This window comes from Peromyscus leucopus, chromosome 8b (genome assembly GCF_004664715.2).
Source record: "Peromyscus leucopus breed LL Stock chromosome 8b, UCI_PerLeu_2.1, whole genome shotgun sequence".
NCBI classification, from domain to species: Eukaryota; Metazoa; Chordata; class Mammalia; order Rodentia; family Cricetidae; genus Peromyscus; species Peromyscus leucopus.
This window is the reverse complement of record NC_051086.1, coordinates 97,782,628-97,807,965: the sequence shown is the minus strand read 5'-3', so window position 1 is coordinate 97,807,965 and position 25,338 is coordinate 97,782,628. Positions and strand designations below refer to the sequence as shown.

General features: G+C 56.8%; 2 protein-coding genes across 6 annotated transcripts in view; one reads left to right on the top strand and one right to left on the bottom strand.

Moving 5' to 3' along the window:
• Samd14 (sterile alpha motif domain containing 14) overlaps window positions 1–11,664 on the top strand; it is a 17,062-nt gene extending 5,398 nt beyond the window's left edge. For all 4 annotated transcript variants that reach the window (XM_037201305.1, XM_028868982.2, XM_037201304.1 and 1 more), the window contains 8 exons: window positions 4,550–4,716; window positions 5,074–5,362; window positions 6,437–6,524; window positions 6,622–6,696; window positions 6,777–6,936; window positions 8,220–8,339; window positions 8,420–8,575; window positions 9,262–11,664. In XM_037201305.1, coding sequence (XP_037057200.1) covers window positions 4,550–4,716; window positions 5,074–5,362; window positions 6,437–6,524; window positions 6,622–6,696; window positions 6,777–6,936; window positions 8,220–8,339; window positions 8,420–8,575; window positions 9,262–9,417 — 1,211 coding nt within the window. In that variant the 3' untranslated portion in view covers window positions 9,418–11,664. The remainder of the gene's footprint in view (window positions 1–4,549; window positions 4,717–5,073; window positions 5,363–6,436; window positions 6,525–6,621; window positions 6,697–6,776; window positions 6,937–8,219; window positions 8,340–8,419; window positions 8,576–9,261) is intronic.
• Pdk2 (pyruvate dehydrogenase kinase 2) lies at window positions 11,043–25,338 on the bottom strand. 2 transcript variants are annotated; one of them, XM_028868984.2, is made up of 11 exons: window positions 25,239–25,338; window positions 22,696–22,837; window positions 16,077–16,148; window positions 15,445–15,629; window positions 14,689–14,778; window positions 14,424–14,501; window positions 13,630–13,706; window positions 13,430–13,528; window positions 13,221–13,328; window positions 12,622–12,735; window positions 11,043–12,117 (listed from the first exon to the last, which is right to left on the bottom strand). In XM_028868984.2, the coding sequence occupies exons 2-11, from the start codon at window positions 22,761–22,763 to the stop codon at window positions 11,977–11,979; spliced, it is 1,032 nt and encodes a 343-aa protein (XP_028724817.1). In that variant the 5' UTR covers window positions 22,764–22,837; window positions 25,239–25,338; the 3' UTR covers window positions 11,043–11,976. The 2 variants fall into 2 exon arrangements, with proteins under 2 accessions (XP_028724817.1, XP_028724818.1); XM_028868985.2 differs by lacking the exon at window positions 25,239–25,338 and adding an exon at window positions 24,510–24,764.

The following is a 25,338-nucleotide window of genomic DNA, read 5'->3' as shown; positions in this document are numbered from 1 at the left end:
CATGACAAGTTAGCGGCAGAATTGGGCTAAGAACCTCTGTCCTTAGTCACTGGGCTAAACCTCTGTCTACTCCAGTTCAGACACCAAACATTTTCTCCAAGTCACATATATAAGGGCCTGAGACCCCCCCCCTCTCTCTCTCACACACACACACACGCACACACACACACACACACACACACGCACGCACACGGCCTCCATGTCTCCGTCTGCCCATGCCGTCAGCATCCACTGGTGTCCACATATACCCTAGCATTTAGCGAGGCAGAGCTGTCAATGGGTTCTGTGGCTGTGTTGTGGACAAGCTGTCCCCCCGCTAGATCTGAGTGGATGACTCCTGTGTGTAACTCCAAGGGGCTCCTTAACGTGGGATCCCGGAGGGCTCCAGCTTCTCCTGCTTCCTCCCATCTCTGCCCCTCTCTTCTCTTCCTCCTTGCCGTCGCCACTGGTCCTGGTCACGCCAGTAGTGTTTTCTCAGTGCTTCTGGGAACATTGCTCCCTCCTAGCCCCCCCCCCCCGCCCGCCCCCAGCTACTCCCCCCCCAGCTAACCCCCGCCCCCACTGCAGCATTATCTATCTCTGAGGCTGGTCCTACACAAGTCCAGCCTAACCTTGGCAGGTCCACAGAGGTGAGCTTCCCTTAGTGGAGGGAGGGCTTTTCCGTCTCCTCTCTCCCCACCTCCCACCCCATGCTCCTCACCAATCCTTTCCTGGTTTCCTCCTGTCTGCTGAGGTAGCTGGGCACTGCCTGGAGTGCTTCCTCATAAGAAAACAATTAAATATTCATCACTCCCACTGCCCAGAGCCCAGAGGGGGAGGCTGGGAAGGGAACAGATGGAAGGAGGGTTTGAGGGACCCTGGTGAGACTGGGCCCCACTTTGTTTTGTACCCCCCAAGCTCTCGGGAGACCCTTTGCTCTCCAGACTATGGGTAATACCTATGTTGCCATGTGGAGCAAGGTCCCGTCACCCTGATGCAGATGGCTGGATACCAGCTGGGTGCCAGCTGTGGAGAGGAGGTCAGAGCACTGGCCCCAGGGCCAGGAGACCTGGACACCACCTTTACTCCCTCCACACAACTGACCAGACCTCTCTTGTCCGAGTTCAGTTTCTCCACCCTTAAAATGAGGGCTTAGACATAATGTTGCCTCCTTCTCTGTTCAGAAAGCGCACAGCTGATGTGTCCGGTACTTCCAAACAAGCCAGCCTGCCTGTCTTTGACCCCAGCTAGCTCTTACCAGCTCTATGCTCTTGGGCAAATTAAGGCTGCCCTGGGGATCCCGAGTCTCTTCCTCTGAGATTGTAGGAGGTTTCAGTGACCGGTAATTGTGAAGCACTTGGAGCAGTGTGAGCTATTACCAGCTCCGGGCTGCTTCCAGGGAACCGGGATGTTCTTCATCAGGACCCAAGTGAGTCACATCTGGATCCAAAAGAGCAGTCCTGACAGTAGCTGTCCCCTCCCCGCCCCTCGCGACACCCCTGGACAAGTGCCACAGCCTCTGATCTACTTCCGTCTTCAGTCAGGCTGTTCCTGGCTGTCCCTTGACACCTCAAACCCAGGGCTACACCATTCCCTCTCCTCAGAAAATCTCCTCTGGCCAGGCAGTGGTGGGTGGTGCCGCACACCTTTAATCTCAGCCCTCACGAGGCAGAGGGAGGCAGCAAAATCTCTGAGTTTGAGGCCAACCTGGTCTACAGAGCAAGTTCCAGATCAGCCAGGGCTACACAGAGAAACCCCGTCTTGAAAAACCCCAAATCTCCTTAATGGCCATCCAGGCCTCAGCCTGGCAACCAAATCTGAGGCAGTAGCCCTGGTCGTTATTGCTTTCTTGTCCATTCGGGATAGTTCCTTATGTGCCCCTTTTCTTTCTTCAAGAGAGTATCCACTAGGCGCCTGCTCTATGGGCCAGGTGCTGTCCGGTGCCCGTGGTACTGTCATAGACGGAAAACTCTGTGCTTATGGAGCTGAAAGTCTCATAGGTGGAAAGAGGCAAGCTTAAATAAGAAAGGTATTCAGGATGCCAGAGAGTGATGTGTGATACAGGACAAGACAGGTATGGCGCTCTGGGGCATATAGGGGAGGGTGTTATACATGCAGAGACTTTGAGGTGCAGACTGGGTGGAAGGAGCGGGTGGAGGCAGAAGCGCAGGGAGGTGAGAAACACAGACTGAATCGCGAAGGCCGCCATCGCCGGGAGAACCTTGGCTCTGCCTCTGCCTGAGATGGTTCTGAGCAGGGGAGTGACAGAGCTGACATCCCATAGTAATAAGAGCATTGGCTGCTGTGCTGGAAATCTAAGTGTGACCGGAGAGCAGGAGGCCACTCAACAGCAGAGGTGTGAGAGGACAGGGACCTAGACCTGGTGCTCCTCTCCCCGCCCCGCCCCTCTTCTTCCCCCCTCCTTTCCCCTCCTCTCCCCTCCTCTTTCTCACTCCTCTCGGTTTGTGCACACGTATGCGTGTGTAAACTCACCGATAAACCTAAGAGCTTGGGCTGTAGAGTGGGCAGTTTAGAGGAGGTACGGCTCTTGTAGAGGACCCGAGTTCGGTTCTCGGCACCCACGGTCAGGCAGCTCACAACAGCCTGTAACTCCATTTCCAGAAGGATCCAGTTCCTTCTTCTGAACTCTGAGGGTATCTTCATTCAAATGCATATCCCCCCCCCCACACACACACACAGAGACAGCCAAATAATAGTTTTAAAAAAATAAAACCTCAGCCATCCTCAGAAGTAAAGAAAATAACACAGTGCACCCTGCCATGTGCTCAAGTTCTGGTCCATCTCCACCATGCTCACCTCCTGGCCAGGCTGGCACCACCCTCGCCATTCTTCACCTCCATTACCCTGGATCACTTTGACTCTGATTGAAAACAGTCTCAGGCTTCACCTCTGTGTTTCAACAGGACCTAGCTATTTTGAGGGTAGGAGAAGGAGAGTCAAAAAAGACCCAGGGTTTAGCTTGAGTAGCAGGAAGGATGGAGCCACTGTTTACCAGGATTGGGAGACCAACCAGGAGGAGAGCCATGGGGGGAAGGAAAGGCTGTGAACTGAAGACCCTGCTGAATAGCCAGCAGAGGAGACAAGGAGCAGCGTACATGTGGGAACAGGGTCTAGGAGGGCTGAGGGAAGAAGGGTACATCAGAGCTGTCCGACTTGGATGACTGGTCTCTAAGAGGCAACAAGTCTGATTAAGGCAAGCCAATGAGTGTGTGTGTGTGTGTGTGTGTGTGTGTGTGTGTGTGTGTGTGTGTGTTAGACAGGTTTCTCTGTGTAGCCCTGGCTGTTCTGAAACCAGCTCTGTAGACCAGGGTGGACTTGAACTCAGAGATCCTTCTGCCTCTGCCTCATGAGTGCTGGGATTAAAGGCAAAAGGGTGTGCTTTTATGGGTTATGTTTGGCTGAGGCACTGGAGGGGGGTGCTGGTTCGTGGGTTCCCTGGCAGGGGCTTCTGTGCTCAGGCTCGGTATTTAGTGGAGGAGTCATGGCTGGGAATAGACAAAGTGGCCGTTCAGTAGAGGTACCTTTGGCATGTCTACAGATGAGAGAGGAGCAGGCAAGAAGAGTGAGTGTGAAGGATGGAGTGGGGGGCCCCAGAGATACTAAGCGAGGGGTGAACAGGAATGTACTGACCCATCCTGAAGCCCGGGAAGACCCCAGTACCAAGGTCAGGGCCAGAACAAGAGTGATGCCCCATTACCAGGCAGGCAGACAAAAAGTGTAAGTGTGGCCATGGAGTGCTTTCTGCACCGCCCCAGCAGGTGCCGACTCCCCCCCCCCCCCAGCTTCTAGCAGGGTCTAGCACTGGACGGTAGAGCCCAGGACCCAAGAGACAAGCTGTAAGGGCCTATGGGAGCTTTGCTCCCGAGACTGACGTTGGCGTGTGGGTGCTCCTCTTCCTCACGTCGGTGGAGCAGAGGGGCTTACTGCTATCCTTAAATACAGTCCTGAGTGTGGCACAGCAAGATCGTGTCCCCAGGAGGGTCCCTTTCTGGAGCCACACCCTCAGACCCCAGACTGTTTCTAGCCAGTGGCTCCAGTCATCACTTACCTTCTTGGGTCCTAGTTGGCTCGGCTGTAAACGTTTCCCAAATGCTGTAACCTCCCCTCGCCAGGGAGCTCTGAGGAGGAGAGTGATGTGTGTGTGTGTGTGTGTGTGTGTGTGTGTGTGTGTGTGTGTGTGGCAGATTCATCCCCCTGGTCTCCAGAGCTTTTCTCCCAGTTCTTGTCCCCACAGAGCTAGAGCTACTTCCTGCCACCCAAAGGTGGCATCCCTATTCCCCACTTTCCACCCACTTCAAGGCTCGCCAACTCTCACCCAGACTTTAGGATCCAGGCAGGTGTGCCCCCTCTCACCCTGCTTCTGTGAGTGTCTGCACAGAGCCCAGTCACGCCCGCGGGAGGGCCAGGCATGTTGTGCCGTGTGCAGCAGGCGCTAGCAGATAGGGTTGGGAGACCTACAGTCCTGGTGGACCGCACTCCCAAGCAACCAGCTTAATCTGCGGTGTGAGTCAGGGTGGCGATCTGAGGTGGCTCCGGTCTCTGTTCGCAGACCTGGACTTGGCTGTACCGGAGACCACCAGACTGGACAGCAGCTTACACAAAGCCCGGGCCCAGCTGTTGGCCAAGGGCCGGAGACACCGGCCTTCCCGCTCCAGGCTACGTGACAGCGCCAGCTCTGCTGAGGACGGTGAAGGCTCTGATGGACCCGGAGGCAAGGTTGGGGTCTCACACACACACACACACTCACGTCTTGCCCCCTGGATCACCAGCACCCCCTTCCAGGGAAGTGTGCCCCCAGAGATCCTACAGTCATCCACCCCAAGGTCAGCTAGCTGTTCACTTCTGGCTCCTGTACCTCTGTAGAAAAAGTGTTAGCCCATTTCACAGATGAAGAAGCAGAGAGCAGCAGGGATGGGGGGGGGATCCCGAAGCAGGATGTCCTCACTTCACGTGATCACCCATTTCTCCCCTGTCACTGCTCAGGCACTCCTCATCCCCGGGCCCAAGGAACCCACCCTTCAGGCCCCAGGGAGTGAGGAGGGGGCGCTGGATGAGCCGCTGCCCTTCTTCTAGGTGACCGACGGCTGCGGTAGCCCCCTGCACCGGCTGCGCTCGCCTCTGCACTCGGGCCCCGGCTCCCCGGCCAGCGGCTCTTTCTGCCTGGAGCCCCCCGGCTTGCGGCGCAGCCTGGATGAGGACGAGCCGCCGCCCTCGCCCCTCGCCCGCTACCGGCCCCTGCACAATGCCGCCTCGCATGAGGGCCTTGCGGCCACCTCCGGCTCGCCTCCGCGCTCCGCACCCTCCTCGGACAGCTCCCCCAGCTTCGTGCGCCGCTATCCCCGAGCAGAGCCGCACAGCGAAGGTGAGCCCGGCAGGCGCGACGCCCCCTGTGGGCGAGCACGGGAACTGCAGCCTGGCCAGGCGGTATGGTGGCTACTGGGGAAGTAGAAGGATGGATGACCAGCAGGTTCCATTCTTCATTTACAGAAGCTCACTATATGACAGACATCGCTGGGACCAAACAGAGCAGTGATACAGTCCTTGGCCTCTGGGGACGAGTAGCTTAGGAAAGAAACAACCAAACCACCCCATAATTAACGTATAGTTACAAATGTAATAAAAGCTATGGGGGGGGGGACCACACACACACACACACACACACACACACACACACACACACACACACAGTTGCTGAAGAGTCTCACCTGACCTGAAAGGCTTCCCTGAGGAGGTGACATTTGAGCCAAGATTGAAAGGCTAGTTAGAAGATGGCCAAGATAAAGTCAGTAGTATACCTAGCATGCAGGAAGCCATGGTCACAGCACACCACATATGGTGATGTGCCCTGGTAATTGCAGTACCCAGGAGGTGAGGACAGGAAAATCAGGGGTCCAAGGCCACATAGGGAATTCCAGGTTAGCCTGGGTTTCATTGAGACCCTGTCTCAAAAGCAAATGAAAACAAACATCCATAGCCCTATTTTCTCAGTTATCAAGTGCTTTTACAGTTTTGCTTTTTTGGTTTTTTTTGTTTTGTTTTTCAAGACAGGGTTTCTCTGTGTAGTTTTGGTGCCTGTCCTGGATCTCGCTCTGTAGACCAGGCTGGCCTCGAACTCACAGAGATCTGCCTGGCTCTGCCTCCCAAGTGCTGGGATTAAAGGCGTGCGCCACCACCGCCTGGCTTGCTTTTACAGTTTGTAAAAGGCAGAAGCCTAGGCTTCTATTAGATACTGTAAAATGGACATGTCTCTATGTTTGAAATGAAGGGGAACTCAAAAAAACAGAGAGCGTGTCTTCTCCTGGGTCACACAGCTAATGAAGAACCCCAGAGCCAGATGGTCTAATTCTAAGTCAAGAAATGTCTACCACCCCACATGGGCAGCAGCAGGAGGCAGGCAAACCACCACTGCTTTAGCTGTTTTCTTCTTCTTCTAAAGATGACAGCCGGGATGCCAGCCCCCCTGAGCCTGCCAGCCCCACCATCGGCTTGGATAAGAAGACTCGCAGAAAATTCCTGGACCTGGGGTGAGGTGGGGGGCAGGTCTTGCATGGGTCCTTGGAGCTGTTGGGGTCTGAACCTCGCAGTGGGCAGGTGTGCTCCATTCCCCTTACCTCCTTACAGGGTCACTCTCCGCCGAGCGTCCACCAGCAAGAGCCGCAAGGAGAAGGGTAGCAACCGCCTGTCCATGGGCAGCAGGTGAGAGGTACCCGCGGCACCCACCCGCGGCTCCCATCCTCTCCTGGACACCCACACCATGCTGGATGTTTTCTCCACAGGGAGTCTGTAGAAGGTTCTGGAAGGACAGGGAGCTCCCCCTTCCTGCCCTTTTCCTGGTTCACAGACAGCGGCAAAGGCTCTGCTTCCTCAGGGAGCACCACCTCCCCGGCCTGTTCCCCCAAACATGAGGGCTTCAGCCCCAAGAAGTCAGCTTCCCAGGTAAGCCTGGGTCTTTGTTCCTTCTCCTTCTCCTTCCCTCTTATCATCCGGCTCTCCCTTCCATCTGTCTTTTTGCCCCGAAGCACTTTTACTCTGTAGCCCAGGCTGGCCTAGGGCTACAAGAGTGTGCCATGCTTGCCAGTGGAACCCCAGGACTTTCTCGTCCCACACTGGCTTCCAGCCTCATGACAAGGACATACTTCATCTGGGCTTGGACTGGGACCTAGGTTTTTCTGGGACCCCTCATGTCCCTCCACAGAGTCACCTAGTGACTCATGACTTCCATCTTCTCTGGCCTCGTTCCTTCATGGGCTCGTGCATTCGTACCCATTCACACTGCTTCCTCCACTCGGCACTGGTGTGGGACCACCGAGTCCCGCTGCTCACTCTGAGGTTCCCTTGCTTCGTACTGTTTGCCTGAGTCAGGCCCGGACTACACCATCAAGAGCTGGCCACCTGCATGGTGGGACATTTTCAGAGACTGAGAGATGAGCAGGTCCCCCACCTAGTGCTCTGAAAGCGTCAGACCCCAGGAAATGAGAACCAGCCACACAAGCAATGCTAATGTCTCCAGACGCTCACAGGCGGCTAGATTTCACGGAGTCCAGGACTCATGTGTGGCTTTTCCTGTGATGTAGCCAACCAAGGCGGGCATTATTATCTGCACTGTACATAAGCAAATGAGGCCCAGAGAAAAGGGACTTGCTCCCAGATGTGCACAGATGTGTGTGGTGCCAGGACTTAGGAGAAGCATAAATCTTGGGGTTCGGGGGAGACCCTTCTGATGTGCAACTCTGTCCTTTGACCACGGGGCATCCTTCCTCAGTCCCTCCCTTCTTTCCTTTGTGCTGGTGGGGGGGGGGAGACACCCTGCTGAGTGAGACACGGCCCAAGTCCTCATAGAGATCTGAGGCCAATGAGGGTACCCACCAGCCGGGATGCAAGAGGCCTAGGAGAGGGGTTCCATGTAACAGAGACACGTGGCCCAGACTCGGGGAAATCCTGGTGGGCCACCTGAAGGCGGCAGCACCTAGCCTCCTCCCCTCCTGTTAGTTCTGCTCGACTCAATGCTAGTGCCAGCTCCTCTGGGTAGCCAGCTCCCTCCTAGAGGGCTCAGGTTCTGGTGTGTCCCTTGATCATCACAGCCTGTGTCTGGGTTCATGGTCAGGAGCACGGAACAACTGCTGGTGTCTACTCCAGTATTTCGGGTCCATCTGGTCGAGGTGATGGGCTGGGGCGGGGGGAGGTGAACTTGCCCTCAGCACACATCCCCTTCTGTCCAGGAATCCACCCTGAGTGATGACTCCACCCCTCCCAGCAGCAGCCCCAAGATCCCCAGTGGTCCTCGACAGGAGTCCAAGTGCTCCTATCCTTACCACACGCTGTCCCAGTCTTCGGATGAGGTGAGCCAGGCTAGCCTTGGGACCTGCTGGGGGCCTGGCCCCAGGCCGGGCTGCCTTGACTCTCCCCGTCTCTACCACAGTTCCTGGACGAGTCCCTCCCCACCATACAACACTGGACCAGCCAGCAGGTGGGCCAGTGGCTCCGTAGCCTCAACCTGGAACAGTACACCGCCGAGTTCGCTGCCCGACAGGTGGACGGGCCGCAGCTCCTGCAGCTGGATGGGAGCAGACTGAAGGTTGGTCAGGGTGCGAGATAAGGACCCCCTTTGCCCTGACTTTTGGCCCTGACTTGTCTCCTGAACTGACCTGGGATTTCCTCTCCCTGTCTAGCCGCTGGCCTGGCTTCTGACCTAATCTTTGCAGTGTAGTGTGACTCCCCAGTCTGAGGTGAAACTCAAGCCCACCACCTTCCTTTGACCTAGCTCCAGCCCAGGTGTTGACCTTGCCCTTTGAACTACCCATCCAGTGTTGGGAAGCCAGGGCTCTTTTCCTGGCCAGCTCCATGCCACATTCAGTCTTAGAGCCTGATGGTAGAGGTGTGCTAAGGGGATAGTGTAGAGGGGTGGCTTCCAACACCTGTAGGTTCCTGGGTTTGAAGGACAACCCCACAGGAAATCTTGAAATGGGGAGAGACCTTGCCGCCTAGCAGTGTGACCACGAGCAAATCATTCTCCATCCGGAGGACCTCGGGAGGTTGGGCAGGGTCATGGCACCTCGGTTGAGGTGGATCTGGAGCCAAGGATGGGGCACACATGGCTTAGTGCCAACGGCCATCTCAATGATCACTTGCAACCCAGTCCCCTTCCCTTGCGGCCCAGTCCCTAGGCGAAGGCCGTTCTTCAGAGCAGACTCCAGAGGTCTGCGGGGAGTACGTGGGAGGGGTGTTCTGGGCTTCTTCCCTTCATTCTGGGTTTCTTCCCAGAGCCTGGGGCTTAGCAACTCGCATGACCGGGCGCTGGTGAAGCGGAAGTTGAAGGAGCTGGCAGCGGCTGCTGAGAAGGAACGGAAGGCGCAGGAGAAGACCGCGCGCCAGCGCGAGAAGCTGCGGCGCCGTGAGCATGAGGCCAAGAAGAGCTAGGGACGGCTGGCGGGGCTGGCACCCCGGCGCACTTGCAGCCACCTGCATGGGCCTCACCAGGGAAGTAGGGTCTAGGCACCAGGTTCTTGGGGTACAGGACCCCTCTCACCCTGTTTGGACCGAGTCCTCCGGAGGGAGATCCCAGGGAGAGGGCCCAGGAATAAACCCAATTTCGAGGACTTGCTTGGCACAGATTTCCAGGGGGAAGCAGGTGGCAGATGAGGAGGGCAGAGGCCAGGAACGCAGCAAATCTGGAGCCCAGAGGAGCCCGGTTCGGGCTGAACCTCTTCCCTCTGGCTAGAGTGGTACCGAACAGGAAGTGAGCTCGCGAGAGAGGCCCTACGTGACCAGGATTCCTAGGCTCAGAGAGCAGCGGCCTGGGCATCCCGACGGGAGACAGAGCTGTGTCTCCTCAGCTCTTGAAGGTGGCTGTGTGGTGGGAGAGCAGATCTCCCCAGAGAGGCCAGTGGGCACTGCGGTAGAGTCACTCAGGGCAGATTCCCGGACACCTCCTCCAGGTGGAGAAGAGCGGACAGTGCGGGGTGAGCTGGCCTCTGTGAGGACTGCAGGAGGGAGGCGGGGGCTCTTTCTCTCCCCCACTCACTACCCTGCAGGATCCAGTGGACAGGACGGCACTGCTCCTCTCCACTGGGTCAGGAGTGGGTCTTTGGCCCCTTCACAGAGCTAGAATCCACTTCCTCAGAGAGTGCTTGGGCCGTCTCTGGGGGCAGGATAAATGGGAGCTGCTGGGGACCCGGGACATTTCTCCCCACTAGTGCCTAGGTGGCACTGAACTGGTGACTTCCGTCACCCCAGCCGGGCAGAGGCACAATCTGAGGGTGGCCTGGAAGCTGCTGGGTCAGAAAGGTCCATCGGCTCCCCAGGTGCCCCGGGGTGTGTCAAGGCCTCAGTGGGCCGAGAGCGGACAAACGTTGCTGGCTCAGGTTTGCTAGGCTACAGGGAGGCCTGGGCCAGCCCTGGGTGGGTCTGGCACATGTCCTGTGTAGGCTATGTTCAGAGGTAGAGGGTCCAGTTGCCATGCTGACCCAGCTTCTCAGGTGCTGGTCGGCTGCTGCTGGGCCCAGGAGGTTTCTGAGGAGAAACTCCCATCCCTCCCAGCTTCCTGGAGGGGTGGACAGGACCTGCATGCTAACCCCCTCTCTCCTGCCTGGGGAAGCGGCTGAAGGCCAGGGCCCTGTGCTTGGGCTGAGCCATTTGTACTGGGAGAGGGGCCTCAGAGGGAAACTAAGGTACAGGGGCATTGGCACTATCTAGACTGGGTGGGGAGGGTGGAGGCCCTACTGTCCCTAAAGCTGTCAGGAGCCAAGTGTGCCCCACCTGCATGTGAAGGGGGAGATGGTTCTCAACTTCTTTCAATAAATATTTACCACACACCAATGATCTTTCTGTCTGGGACGAGTGACTAAGCTACGCCTTGAGTACCCACTGGGCGACGGGCTGCCAGGTGTTCTGAGGGGATGGCCCTGCCTTGTGGTGTACGCAGGTTGCCGGCGAGGCCAGGTCCTGGGTACAGCTGATCCTGGAGGACCGGCCTTCACAGGTGTGCAGGTGTGGACTCCCCCTCCCTCCCCTCCCCCAGCAAGGCAGCCAGCCGGACGCCAGTCTCATTTCATCTATTTACTGTGGATGTCACTGTCACCGTCCCAGCCACTGGGAGGGGCACACAGCTTTAACCCCTGTGTGCGGAGGGGGAGGGAGGGTTGGCATCTGAGATTACAAAACCGGCTATGTACATGGGGTGTCCTAGGGTGAGTCACCTGCGCACACATGGTGGGCCCCAGGGGTTTGGGGTCTAAAGCTCAGGCAGGACAGGGTGGGTGTACACTGGGCAGGGAGGGGGGGTGTGTATGTGCATGTGAGGACATGCTGGGCAAGGAAGGGTTTAGGAAGCATCACAAACATTGCCAGGATCACCTTGGAATCCTGGTGGGGCCGGGTTACCTCTGGGCTTCCTCAGGGGCCCCCACTTTAGAAGTGGGCCTTGGCTGAGAGCCACCTACCCACTCTCAAGTCCCCAGAGTAGCGACAGAGAGGCTGTAGGACTGGGGTCAAGGGTGCTCCGCCCCCCTCCATCCTCTCTCCAGACCTGAGGGCACGCCACCCTTCTTCCCATTGACAAAAGACACAGCCCAGTACAGGGTGTGGGGGTAAGGCAAGCAAGGGCAGCCACTCGGAAGGCCAGGACTATGCAGGCAGTGAAGGGGACCCAGGGTCTCTGGCAGAAAACCGACAGCTCTGGTCTTGGGAGAACTGCCGTGGAGAAGTGTCTCTGGGGCACCCCCATCAGGTAGAGCCATCTACAACCCTCAAGTGTCACCATGGAGACCAGACTCCAGGGAAACCCCCTAGGTGTCTCCATAGAGACAGATTGGCACTTAGGGACCACCACAGATGGGTCACTGAGATTTCTACAAAGACAGACCTGGCCGTTGGGGAGACCCGGCTTCGCCCTCTGTACCCCAGGGGATGGGGAAGGTCCCTGTGGTGGCTGGATTCAGAGGTGGCAGCATCCTCCCAGGTGCCAGGGAGAGAAGGCCCCTAGCTGACCCGATACGTCGATGTGTTCTTGGGCTCTGTGCTGGGCACACACCAGTCACCGGCCTCCTGGATGGTCTGGTAGTGGCGCCAGGCAGACTTGTTGTAGACAGGCAGGCGCTCCACTGAGTCCGTGGACAGGGCCTGGGGAGAACCTGCCATCAGCCTCCTGCTTCCTCACTCCTAGGCACACTACCCTTTCCCACCTGGGCCCTGATGATCTCTGCCCCTGGCATCCTAACCCATGTCTAAGTCAGCCCCATAACCAGACACTCGCTGAGACACGACCCCAGACCCAGAGAAGCCCCTAAAAGGGTCTGGACCTTCTGTATCTTGCTCTGGTCCATTCCAGAAAGCTGTTCCCTCAAAGGAGAGAGGGAGGAGGTTGGGCTGTGTGGTCTCTATCAATCACCAGAGCACGTTGCTTCTCAATGGAAGGCCAAGATCTGTAAGGCCCCCTTTCTTCCAAGCCTGAGTCCTCAGAAGAGGGGCTCTACTCACAGACCCTGGAACCCCTGAAATTCCCTACCACGTTAGTTTAAAGTTACAGCGCTTGAGGAGCCGAGGCCCAGCTCTGAGTCTGGGAGGCAGGATGAGGGCTAGGTAGAACCCTGCTAGCTTAACACCACCCCCTGCCGTGGGCCTCACCTTGAGATAGATGACAGCATCTGTCCCAAAGCCCTCCATAGAGAAGAGCTGCAAGTCCCCTTGGAAGTACTTGGCGTAGAGACGGGAAATGGGGAGTCCATATCCGAAGCCAGCCTGCAGATAAGCCACAGGTCACAGAGGGAGCTGGGGATGCCTGGCTAGGGACAGGCAGGGGTGCTGGAGCAGGGGTGGGCAAGGGTCACTTCTGGAGCAGACGGGAGTGGGTGGCAGGCAGGGGAGTTGCAGAGGATGCAGAGAAGGAAGCTGGACAGGAGAGCGCTACCCAGCGGCCTGGGGGGTCACGAGCACCTTGGGGCCCATTCCCTGAGCCCAGCACTGCCTGCCTGTCCACGGGAGGTGGGACAGAGGTGCTGGCGATTCAATGAAGCGGAGAAAGAGGCAAGAGAGAGCACCGAGGAAGAGTAACAGATCGGCGACGGGCAGATGATCAGCAGGCTGGGGGCTTTCATCAAGCAGCAGAGAGATGGGGCGACCAGATTCGGGACGGGAGACCATCACCACCCAGCCATGGGGGAGGGTGGAGGGTGCTTGGGAGTTAAGGAAGCAGGATCCAGGGGGACTGGAGGAAGCCATCTCACCAGCGGGGTACCCCCAGTGCCGGGCTGGGGTGTGGGGGCTGTGGAGTACATGTAGCTGAAGAGCCTCTCAATCTTCCTCAAGGGGACACCCCCACCTCGGTCACTCATCTAGGAGACAGGGGACCAGTGAGATAACCCTCCAGGGTTATGGTCTCTACTCCTCACCCCCATCCCTGTGACCTCCCGAGGTCGAGTCAAGGGCCACATACTTTGATGGACAGATCTTCTTCACCCAAGGCCACCATAATCTTGATAGGGGGGAGAGTGAGGCTGGACTCATGGCTTTCCACAGTGGCCCGCATGGCATTCTGGGGAGGGGATGGAGGGCACAGTAAGGGACGCGCGCTGCCAAAGCTGAGGGCCAAGGGCCGACCCTCCCCGCCTCCCCTGAGGAGGGCAGCCTTCTTACCTTGAAGAGCTCGAAGAGCATGTGGTAGAGGTGGGAAGGGACGTAGACCATGTGAATGGGCTGGTTGGCGTTGGTCGCTGTGGGAATCAAGACCAAGGACAGGAGCACACCGCAAGGTAACCCTCCACAATCTTATCTACAGTGTGACCCTGCGGCCCTCCTTCCTGCAGAGCAGACCTCCCCCCCTCTCCCCACAGCTGTAGCTGACACGTGGCTGTGTGCCTTCCAAGCTGCCGCAGCTAGCAACCCTTGGAAGGTACAAGTCCAGTCCTGCTTTGCCCAGCTTCCTGGGAGGGGGTTCTGGCTCCACCTCGGGCTGGCCACCCAGGCATCTCTTAATTAAGCCATTGTGTTCCGGGGAGGTATCCCATCACACATCACTCTCCCTGGCCTTTGTCCTCTGACCCCACATCATGTCCTTGTTCACTTACAAGGACAAGGACATCAGCCTGTCAGTTACAAGGCTTGGAAATTAGCTGCTGTATTTACATGCTCAGTGGTTAACCGTCACAGGTCCCAATCTCCCCAGCACCAAGAATGTAAGCTCTGTGAGAGCAAGAGCTTGCCTGCCTTTTTTACATGCTGCAAGTGCCGAATAATAAGCAGTTATCCAACAAATTAATAACACAGAACAGCTCCCCTCTAGGGGAACCCGACCCTCCACCCAGCTCCCCTATTCTGGCCTGTCCCTAGTGCTCTGAAATACACACATACACACACACACACACACACACACGCACGCACGCACGCACGCACGCACGCACGCACACGCACACAGAGCCTCATTTGTTTACCATTAACTTCCTGGATCTCTAGGTCAGGTGAAGCCATATAATACTTGTCGCACAGGAGCTTGGCCATGTCATAGGCATCTGAGAGGAGAGGGAACCACTCAGGTTATGGGTGGCTGACCAGCATGCACGAACATTGGGCATCACCAACATGAACCCATGGGGACATGCCCCCACCTCACTGGGAATGGGTCACCCTTTGGCCAGATAATCTGGGAGGGCTCCCTGGACCTCCTTTATGGGCCAGACCTATGGTGGGGGGGCTCACCTTTCACCACATCAGACACACTGCAGTTGGGGTCAATGCTGCCAATGTGTTTGGGGTGAGCTGGGTTGGTACTCCCATCAAAGATGAGGGCTGTGGGCAGAGAGAAGGAAGGGTGTTGCTGGCTAGTTCACGGGGCCTAGGCCTCTGTCTCCCTAAACGTCCCACCCTTCACCTCACCTGTAAGCAAGCGCTCTGTACGCCCGTGCTAACCACGCCCCCAAAGTCCTGTCTTCTCCCCAGGTCAGGCCTTCCAGAGCCTCTGCGCCCTGCAGCAGCCCTTCCAAAGGCTTCTTTCTCCCACAGCACACCCTGTTAAGTGTACTTCTTTTTTTTCTGAGACAGGGTTTCTCTGTGTAGTCCTGGCTGTCCTGGAACTCCTCTGTAGACCAGGCTGGCCTCAAACTCAGAGATCCACCTACCTCTGCCTCCCAAGTGCTGGGAATTAAAGGCATGCGCCACCACTGCCTGGCTTATTTTTATTTATTTAAGGGTTTTTTTTTTTTTTTGAGATAAAGTCTCATGATGTAGCTAAGCTTGGCCTCAAACATGGGATCCTTCTGTCTCAGCCTCCCAGGTGCTAGGATCAAAGGCATGTGCTACCACACCCGACATAAACTCTTCAGTTCCTGAATGGTACTTAGGCCTCTGGGCATAGTGGCTGAAGTGGGGCCCCCCCCACTTTCCTGTCAGGGGAGGTGCCCCCCTTGGCGTGCTCTGCCCGCACCCCTTGCCCTCTCCGAGGCCGCCAGAGCTCACTGTGCTGGTTGATGAGCATGCGGATGGAGATGCGGCTGAGGTAGAAGCGGTCCAAGAAGTACTGAATGTTCTGGTTGGAGACCGGGTCATCGCCGTACGTGTCCTTGTACTCCAGCACTCCCTGCGCCATGGTGGGCACCACGTCATTGTGCCGGTTCCGGATGGTGACCAGGGCATCCGTGAACCTTCCGAGAAGGCAGACATTTGCCCCTATCCAGTCTCAGGCTTGGGGGCACCCCCGGCTCTCCTTTATTCTCAACTTCCTTTCACTTTCTTCATTTTCTCTTCTTCCCAGCCCCACGGAGACACAGTGCTCGCCCGCCTGAAGCCCATCCTCATTCTCCCAGCTGCCCATCCATCTTCCTGCTCACACCTAAAGCTCTCAGTTCCTCTGAAGGTCTGTTCCTGAGGGCAGGGTTCCCACATCCGCTTGGCATACTGATAACTGGAGTCTGCCTCTCTCCCCACCGACCTGGATTTCCCAGAAGTAGCCTGTCTCCCCCACTTTCTTGGGGTATCCCTGGAGGTAGGGGCCTTTCCCTGCATCCGGCTGGCATTCCATCCTTGGGGCCCTGACCAAGATGTCCTTGCGTGCACCTGTCTTCTTGTCCCTGAGGAGGGCGCTCACTCACTGGCTTAGGGTCCGGTGATCCTCCGGGTCCTTGTCCAGGAATTCCATGATGTCCAGCAGACTCTGGACATACCTGTGTGAAGGTAGAAGGGCCATGAGCTCAGCTGAGACTACACAATGCTCCCTCCCACCCCCTCAGATGCCACAGTAGGTAGCACACAGAGCTGAACCCACTGACAATCAACACCCCATTTCGTCGACTCTAGGTCTCCCTGACGACCTAGCAAGTTGTACAAGGAAACCTTGCATCAGATAGTTCCCTTACAGCACATTTCTTTGCTTCAGAACCCTGTAACAGCAACCTTAGGAGGAACCAGGACCTATTCCAAAGAAATCACCCCCTCCTTGAGGCTGCATAGAACAGGGACTGAGGCCCAACTGTATCAAAGGCCACAGTAACCGAGGGCTCAGATATCCACCTGCCTTGCTGAGCACTGTTATAGACTGAGATCCTGGCACCTCCCACAGGGCGCTAAGGTGTCTAATAGACTACAGGTGTATCTGGCAGCTAGCTGGCAAAAGGCCTCTCCCACAGTGACCTGGACCTGCCTAGGGAACCCCAGTTTAGAAAGGTGAGTAGGTGTGGCTAGCTCTGTTCTTAGGTGGGACCCGGGAGGCTCACTCTGCCCTGCACCACCAATGAGCAGGGTAGGTGTGGGTGGGCCCTGCCGTCTACGTATGAGGTGGGTCTGCCTGCAGCAGCAGATGGTGCCAATCTGATACCACTGACCCCTGGCTCCACTGAGGAATGACCTTAGCTTCCCCTACAGATATGCCCGGCCTGTAGCTTGTTCCGGAAAGGTGAAAGTACCAGCCTCCCTCCGTTCCCTATGACAAAAACACTTCTGGCCTGAGGATGGGAGGGGCTACCTGGAGCCCTGTCAGGGAGAGAGAGCTCTTGAGGCCCGGCAGTGTCTCTAGAGGAGACGCTAGGTCAGGACCTATTCCAAAGCACTCGGCTCTAAGAAGGGAGGCAAGAGCTGGGCGGCTGCGGCGGCGGCACACGCCTTTAATCCCAGCACTCGGGAGGCAGAGTCAGGCGGATCTCTGTGAGTTCGAGGCCAGCCTGGTCTAGAGAGAGAGATGCAGGACAGGCACCAAAAAACTATACAGAGAAACCCTGTTTTGAAACGTCCTCCCACCCCACCCCCCAAAAAAGGGAGGCAAGAATGAACTCTCGAGCAGTGTCCCAGCTGGGTAGGCATCCAGCAAGGCCTCACGGGTCTCTAGAACTCCGGCCACCTACAGGGATGCCACTGCTCTGGATCTCCACTCAAGCTCTTCTGTGCAGAACGCCCTTTTCTCTGCACCCCGCAACCGACACCAGAGAAGAGCTGGTTCCGCTGGGTTCAAGCGTGGCCCCGGGGAAGCAACGGAACTTCTCTGGGCTTGTTTCTCCACCAGGAAGGTGGAAGCTCTTCTTCTTACTTCCCACCACACCGGGAGGTGGGGGTAGGGGGGGTGGGGAGGGGGCATTCGGAATGCTGGTGGCTCAAACACCTGTCACCGGCTGAGCACACTCACTGAGCTCCACTGCCGCCTGTGCCGCAGGCTACGAGTCATGCCAAGCTGCAGGCCAGCCTGCACTGGGGGCAGGAACAGGCTCCGTCTGGAGCTCCTCCCTGTCCCTCCCAGCACGAGACCTGTGGGAGCTGCTCTTCTGGCTCACTAGCTGGGGACAGGATGGACAGAGAGACCGGCTTCCTGTCAGACTGCCTTCACCCCCACCCACAGCACACATCTACATCAGGAGGACCTCGGTCTCCTTAGAGAGGTGTGACAGCTGACCTTCACTGAGCTACTGCTAGGACCTGACCACGGCTGCCTACCTGGGCTCGGAGGCCCACACAGGGCCTCTAATCACTAGATGAAGGGGCTCTGAGGAAGAGGGGGCTTGGGAGAGAAGCCACGAGTGTGAACGTGTGGGAGAGGGAAGGGGACAGAGGAGGTGGGCACAGTTAGAAGGTGGGGCCACATGACCCCTGCTCAGGATCCAAGGTGGGCGGGGACGGAAGGGTCAGAGGCAGGAGGTAGAAATGGACAGGGTCCCAGTTTCCAAGCCCACGCAGGGCTGCGTAGTGAACTTCCAAGGGAACAGATGTAACTGGTTACAGGGCCACTGACATGGGACAAAGGGCGCCGGACATATTGACGAAGGTAGAACTGTTGGAGTTGCTGTGGGGACACTGTGGAGACGCACGTCCCTGTCTGTCTGCCCCTCAAAGAGCCACTTCCACGGGCAAACAGCGCTGGGTGTAGCCCTGTGACCCAGGGGGGACACGGGAGGATTTTGCTCAGGGCCCTTGGTCTAGCCCTGAGGTACCATGGGCCTTGGCCTTCCATGTTACCTAGGCTAGAGCGGGATTCTCCAGAGAGAGACATTGGGATGGGCCACTTGGGTAGCCAGCCCCTCTCCAGAGCCAGGGAAGGGCAGAGAGGCAGGCCAAAGGCAGAGTCTGCGTCCAGGTCTGGAGGGGAAGGCCCTCTTTGGTAAAATCTAGTGTTCCCAACCTCCCTGCAAAGATAACACAGAGACACCCCCACCCACCCCCTAGACAAAGCCCTCCAGGGAGTGGAACGCAGGCCCCTGAAGGGAGAGGCAAGCAGCGGAGAGAGGAGGGGGTGCAGCCACCTGCAAGTAGTGTGTGGGAGTGGAGGGATGGCTGAGCCAAGGGAGCGAGTGTGTAAGTGTAAAGAGTGTGTGTGTCTGTGGGTGTGGACCAGCATCAACAGCAGCCGGAGACAAGGGTGTAAACCCGGCCACAGCCACGTGAGGAGGATGGCTATTGGCATGAAGGGAGACGGTGGACGTATCTCACACCCGGGGCCGCTCTGTGAATGCGCAGCAGGCTCAGGCTTGGACACTGGCTGCTCCCGAAGGCCACTGGGATGGACCAGCCCAGCTGCAAAATGGGGTTCACAGCAGGAGCCTCAGGGTGGCACAGGATTTAGCTTTTAAAAAATGCCTTGGGGGATCACTACCTGTGGGGCTACTCATCAGTAACCTAGCCTGGGCCAGGAGGGACAGGCTGGCTGGCTTCCTGCAGCCTCAGCTCCTGTTGGTGGGTCTTCTACCTCTTGGTCTGCTCAGGACAAGGGCTAACTGGCTTCTGTAGGGGGGGAGGGGGGCTATCCACAGGCAGGGCCTGGGGTCCACACACTTTGTGGGCAAACCAGGGAGGCAGGTGAGAGGGTGATGTCCACACACCCACACCACACCCACACCCTCTCCCTCTGAATCACCCCCCTCCACGCACTCCTTCCAACTCTACAAAGCTCAGTGACAGGGGGGTGACTCACTGGCTGTGGTTCCTAGAGGTGCCTCCCCACCTGTCCAAGCCTCGTCAAGTGGTCTTCCTCCTGAGAGGAACCAAGGGACACCTCTCTGGACCCTGGTAGCACGTAGGTAGGTAGGACCAGGAGATGTATCGTTCCTGTAGGTGAGCCCTACATTCCCACAGGCTTGCATGGAATGTGGAAATCACCGAACTAGGGCATAACCCCATACAAAGCCTTTCTCCTGTCCCTTCCCAAATGCAGCCTCCAGAACCCACGACCTGGGTTCAAATCCACCACTACTCCCCTAACTGACTTTAGCCAAGGTTCCTCACTTCCTGAGCCTCCATCTCTCATCTGGAGACGGTGAGGAGACTTACTCACTAGGGAAAGTCATAAAGCTTACAGACCATCTACGTCGGCATCTAGAATGGACCTAGAAGTCATGAAGCTTACAGACTATCTACGTCGGCATCTAGAATGGACCTAGAAGTCATGAAGCTTACAGACCATCTACGTCTGCATCCAGAATGGACAGAGAAGTCATGAAGCTTACAGACCATCTACGTCTGCATCCAGAATGGACAGAGAAGTCATGAAGCTTACAGACCATCTACGTCTGCATCCAGAATGGACAGGGAAGTCATGAAGCTTACAGACCATCTACGTCGGCATCTAGAATGGCCCCCGATGCTCCAAAGCCCCCAGGTATGCTGACTTCTTGGCATACCCCTTGTCTTCATTGCCTCTGAAACTTCCGACATAGTATCACCTTTGACCTACAGGGGTGGCTGCCCAGAAGCATGGACCGTGGCTGGTACTGTCCAAATTCTAGCTGTGTGCGCTGGCTAGTTTGATGTCAACTTGACACAAACCAGGGTCACTGGAGAGGAGGGAGCATCAACTGAGAGAATGCCTCCAGAACACTGGATTGTAGAGACTGTGTAGGGCATTTTTCAAATTAGTGGTTGATGCAGGAGGGCCCAGCCCATTGTCGGTGGAGCCATCCCTGGGCTGGTGGTCCTGGGTTCTACAAGAAAGCAGGCTGAGTAAGCCATGGGGTGCCAGCTAGTCCTGACTTCCTTCACTAATGGACTATGAGGTGGACGTGTATACCAAATAAACCCTTTCCTTCCCAGCTTGCTTGGGGCCATGGTGTTTCACCATGGTAACCCCCTTGGCCATGCTCCCATATGCTGAACCATCCACTGGGGAAGTGTTTTCTCTGACTTTGCTCCTCCTGCTGTGTCCTGGCATTCCTTCCAAGCTTTGAGGGAAGAATAAGTCAGGCTAAGCCCCAAGATGTCTCACAGACTCAGGAAGAGGAGGCACAGGTGGTCCAGCGGCCCCCTGCTCGCCTCCTGCCCTCCACACCTTCCTGAATGCCTCAGAACAGTGTCTTGGGAGGGGTCTGAGAAGTCCTGTCCTGAAGTCAGAGACCAGCTGGTGAGTCAGCCAAGCCAGTCATCCGGACAGACTGGAGGAGGGCCGGGAGAACAGATGGTACCTTCGGTCTCCTCCCCACAGCTCAGCTTGGCCACCCTGTGATAAGACACGCAGATTGGCTCAGCGGTCCTGAACCTCCCCGTGTAGGGCTCAGTGATGGGCAACCTAGCCGGGCCACCTGAAAATCAAACCCTGCCCTCCACCCACCCTTTACCTTCTCAGTTACAGTCACAGCACCCTCTCCCCCACACTTCTTTATAGCTTTGGAGAATCCAAGTCCTTCTGTGTATCCATTTCAATTTTCCCACTCGTTTTGCTTTGAAACACGTTTCACTCTGTTGCCTGGGCTGGTCTTAAACTCCTGAGCTTACGATCCTCCTGCCCCAACCTCCCGACCACTAGGAAAACAGGCACTGCCTCCACCCTGCTCCCTTTTCCCCATGACTTCCGTCGGCATGCACTGTGCACCTAAAACATACCTGGCCTTGTGTGTACAACCCTGTCCCTTACTGGAGGCCACCTCTCTAGAATAAGCCGGGGAGATGCACACCAACGTGCACACACAATGCTGGAAAGCACCAAAGAGCTGCAGAACACCCTGGCGGGGACTGGTAGGAGAGAGGGTTATGGCGGACGTGTTCCATCTACACTTTGGTGTTTTACAAGCGTCCAAATGGACACTTCTGCAAGGGGAGATGTCATAATCAATGCCATTTCATACACCAACCAACCAAGAGACAAAAGGGCCCTAGCCTTCCCTGCTCACGACCACTCCACATGTTTGTACTGTACCTTGTTTGCCCTGTCTTGGCAGAATTTCATTTCCCAGGAACACCACGGGCTCCTTGTGGGAAACTGCCGCTGTGTCTTTGCGTGTGTGTGTGTGTGTGTGTGTGTGTGTGTGTGTGTGTGTGTGTGATATTGAGACTTCAGCATGGGGCCTCATCTAGAGCAGGCAACTGCGTTACCACTGACCTACAGTCTCAGCCCTTTGTTTACTTTGAGACAGGGTCTCACTAAATTCCTCAGGCTGACCTTAAAATCATGATGGTCCTACCTCAGCCCTCGAGCTGGGATGATAGGCCTGCACCACTAGGTGCGGCCCAAACTGCTTCTCAGCTGCTGAGGGACAACCCAGGGCTTTGGCATGCTGGGAAAAGGCATGTTTTTATCACTGAGCTGCACAGTCAGCTGCCATTTGCTTAGACATGGGACAGTGTTGGGTCCATAGGTATGACCCAAGGTCCCAAGTCCCAGGGAAACCTTGGTCATCCCGCGTTGCAAATCCTGAAGACTAGATTTCTGTCCAGTTGCCACAAAAGTCTATTGATGACCAGCCAGGGACATGCCCAGGAACAGACACACCTTTGTTTATGTTTCATGTGAGGTTACTGACTAGTGACCTCCAGTTACTCAACTCCAGACAGAGTTCTGTGCCTACGGCTACCTGTAATAAACTTGATCCCTGCCCTTGAACTCTTCGGGGACTGTATTGTCTGTGTTTAACTGAGTGCTTCCCCAATACTCAAGACAGTTAGATAACTGCCTTGCCACTTGGATAACTGCATCGTCTTCTTGTTTCTTGTTTTCTCCAAGTTACCTGGGCAAACAGGGGCTTGGGCTCCCGGAGCAGGCCAAGGGTTATTGCTGACATTAACATGACTTTTGCTCTTAACTGAGAAAGCTGCACTTCCTTGGATGGACCCTAGCTTCCCAGAGAAAGTAGGATGGTGAGACACAGACTGAACTTGACCTTTGTCCCTGCTCAAGCTGAGGATTTCCACGTGATCCTGGGCAACTCCCCAGTCTCCTGGAGCCCCTGTGCCTTGCCTCTGTCTCAGCCTCTGACCTAAGAACATGGTGATAATGGAGGGGTGACGTCATGCGCAGGGCCTCACCAGCTCTGCACCAGTTGCACTGAGGGGGTGCCCAGCACTCGGTCGGGCAGCAGGTTAATCTCTTTCATGATGTTGGCCAGGCGCACGGGCAGCTCCTGCCGGAGGAAGGTGAAGGAAGTTTTCTCGCAGGCATTGCTGGATCCTGAGGGTAAGAGAGGGGCCAGTCAATAGCTGTAAAGCATGGGAACAGGCACACACGTGGAGGCTGGGCAGGCTGAAATGACCAAGTGACCTATCCATGGCACACAGTAAGGCAGCCGTCCTAACACAGGAGTGTTTGAGCCTTCCCCCCAGAGAATCCACCACCCGGCTTGACACTTCAGGAGAGGTATCCCCTCCTGACCCCCAGCTAAAACCCCATCTCTTTAACCAGGGAGACAAGACGTTCCTGGGGCTCATTCTGAACTGCCCTGGCCTAAGTCACCTCACTTTTCTGTCCATCCCTCTAGGTAGGCACTGATTTCAGGGAACTGGTCCAGGGGGCAGAGGTACCTAAACAATCCTTCCCTCCCTGGAGTGCTGTGCCTAGATCCCCAGGACTGTAGGAACTCAACGGCAACCCTGAGGCAGCCCATCTCATCCAGGCTGAGGAAACAGATGGATGCCAGTGGAGAATTGGCCATGTCTAATGACCATCTGTGAAGCAAATGGGGACCTTGGTCCAGGGTCAAGAGGGACAGGCAGTGGAGGAATGAGTAGTGTTAGCCTAGAGACAGGAGACCCAGGATCAAAACCAGGCTGCGCTTCGGTTACCCAGGGTATGCCACCATCCTTGAGGGGCTCGGTTTTCCCCATACAGGTGGGCTGGGCTCCTGTAGGCCCCTTCCAACTGTGACGCTTTGCTCGGGCTTTAGAGTGAGTCCTGAAGGATTTCCCACACAAGCAAAGCTCAAGACTCCAACAGAACAGGGAGACACAAAGGCACCTCCTGGAAAACAGGTGCCCAAATCTCGTCTGCCACCTCCCTGTCTTCCTGTCTGTGACGCAGCTGTAACCTAAGCCAACTCTCGAAAGACCTGGGCCCACTCCTGATCACCAGCTGGCACCGTGGGAACGCCATGTAGACAGAGAGGGACGCACAATGTCTCCATCCACCACCTGGCACAGCTTTCTCCTGCCCCATAGCCACCTCCACCCCCAGAACACTGGTAGTGGGTGATCTTCAGAAACCCAGGGATAGCCATGGGAGGATGAAGGCCACCTGACTACCTCATGGTAACTTGGGCTCTGCCCAGCTAGAAGCGGCTGCCAGGCCAGAACAGATTTGATCTTCAAGTGTCCTTGCCCAGTGGGCAGCTGCAGGGGTGGAGGCTCACCAGTCAGGGGAGCTGCTCCTCCTGTCAGCACCTCCTACTCAGAGGGCCCCCTTCCCAGCTGCCCCGGGATTTCTCCCTCGCTCAGTTCAGAAGTACCCCACCCTGTGCACAGCACAGGCCTTCCAGATGACTGGATCTCCCTGGCAGTCCCAGCAGCATGTCCCCTGTTTACTCCTGGTCTCCCACTCTCGGTAGTTAGGATCCCCCATTAGCTCTATCACGTCTGGATGGGGTCCTATACCCCCACTGCCTCCAACTCTCCATGACTCCTCCCAACGCTGTCCCCGAGCCCCCATTCTTAATAACAGTGTGAAGGGGCACCCTTTAACTCTTTCTGGGCAGCCAGGCTTGCCTAGCCGTTTACCCATTCCTGTCCACACTCTCCCAAGCCAACCCGCCTGCCACCCAGAACCTCTTCCTCGGTCGTTACCCTGTCACTGCCAGGGTCTCCTTCTCCGCGCCCAACGCCCCCTGTGCCCACCTACGCTGACTCCGTACCAAAGTCTAGAAACTGCTTCATGGACAGCGGGGACGGAGAGAACTTGCTGAAGTGCTCGATGTACTTGGGCGCCCCTGCTAGGGACGCATTCTTCAACAGCGCCCGGACCCAGCGCATGGCGACGGCGCCCGCGGCTCCGGCTCGGCTCCCGCTGCTGTCCCGGAGCTGGAGGAGCTGGCACCGGCCCTCCGCTTGGCCCAGCTCGGCCGGGAGAAGCGCTTCGACCGCCTCCTCCCTATCCCTGCCCTGGCTGTACCTCCAACGCCTAGCCAATCGGCTTGTCCCTGCGCCTTGACGTCTCCAATGGCCGCGCACAAACAACTCCGGGAGAACCAATAGCCTTGCGCTTCGACACGTGGCTCTCCTCGGGGCCCACCCTCTTAACCGTGTCGGTGCTGGAGGTGGCCTGTTGTTTTCCGCCGCTGGTCTCAAGTCCCGCCTCCCGCCGCTAACTCCCTTAGACTTCTAAGGGGGCGAGCCCCGGGTTAACCCCTTCTTTTCCAGAGTCCCACTAACCCTTCGGTTAGCTTCTACTCTAGACTTCTAAGGGGGCGAGCCCCGGGTTAACCCCTTCTTTTCCAGAGTCCCACTAACCCTTCGCTTAGCCTTCTACTCTTGCCTTTCCCTGGCTCCTTCCCCGTCTCCTTCACTCTCCCTCTCCTTTAACTCTGTCTTCCCTGCCTTGTCTTTTTCCTAAAGGCACCTGTTTCACCTGTCTTGATGCTCACCTGTTCTGCCATAGGAGCTCTTGGTGGTTTTCCACTCCTGGTGATGGACCCAGAAAGAACGCTTGCGAAATTGGGAACCCAGAATGCAAGCCTATACTAC

Excerpts from the sequence above, each read along its gene's own strand:
- Pdk2 (XM_028868985.2), bottom strand. The coding sequence starts at position 24,627 with ATGCGCTGGGTCCGGGCGCTGTTGAAGAATGCGTCCCTAGCAGGGGCG. Across the intron at positions 15,630-16,076 it reads GATCACCGGACCCTAAGCCA|GTTCACGGATGCCCTGGTCA; the intron begins GTGAGTGAGCGC and ends CCTTCTCGGAAG. Across the intron at positions 14,502-14,688 it reads TGTGTCTGATGTGGTGAAAG|ATGCCTATGACATGGCCAAG; the intron begins GTGAGCCCCCCC and ends CTCTCCTCTCAG.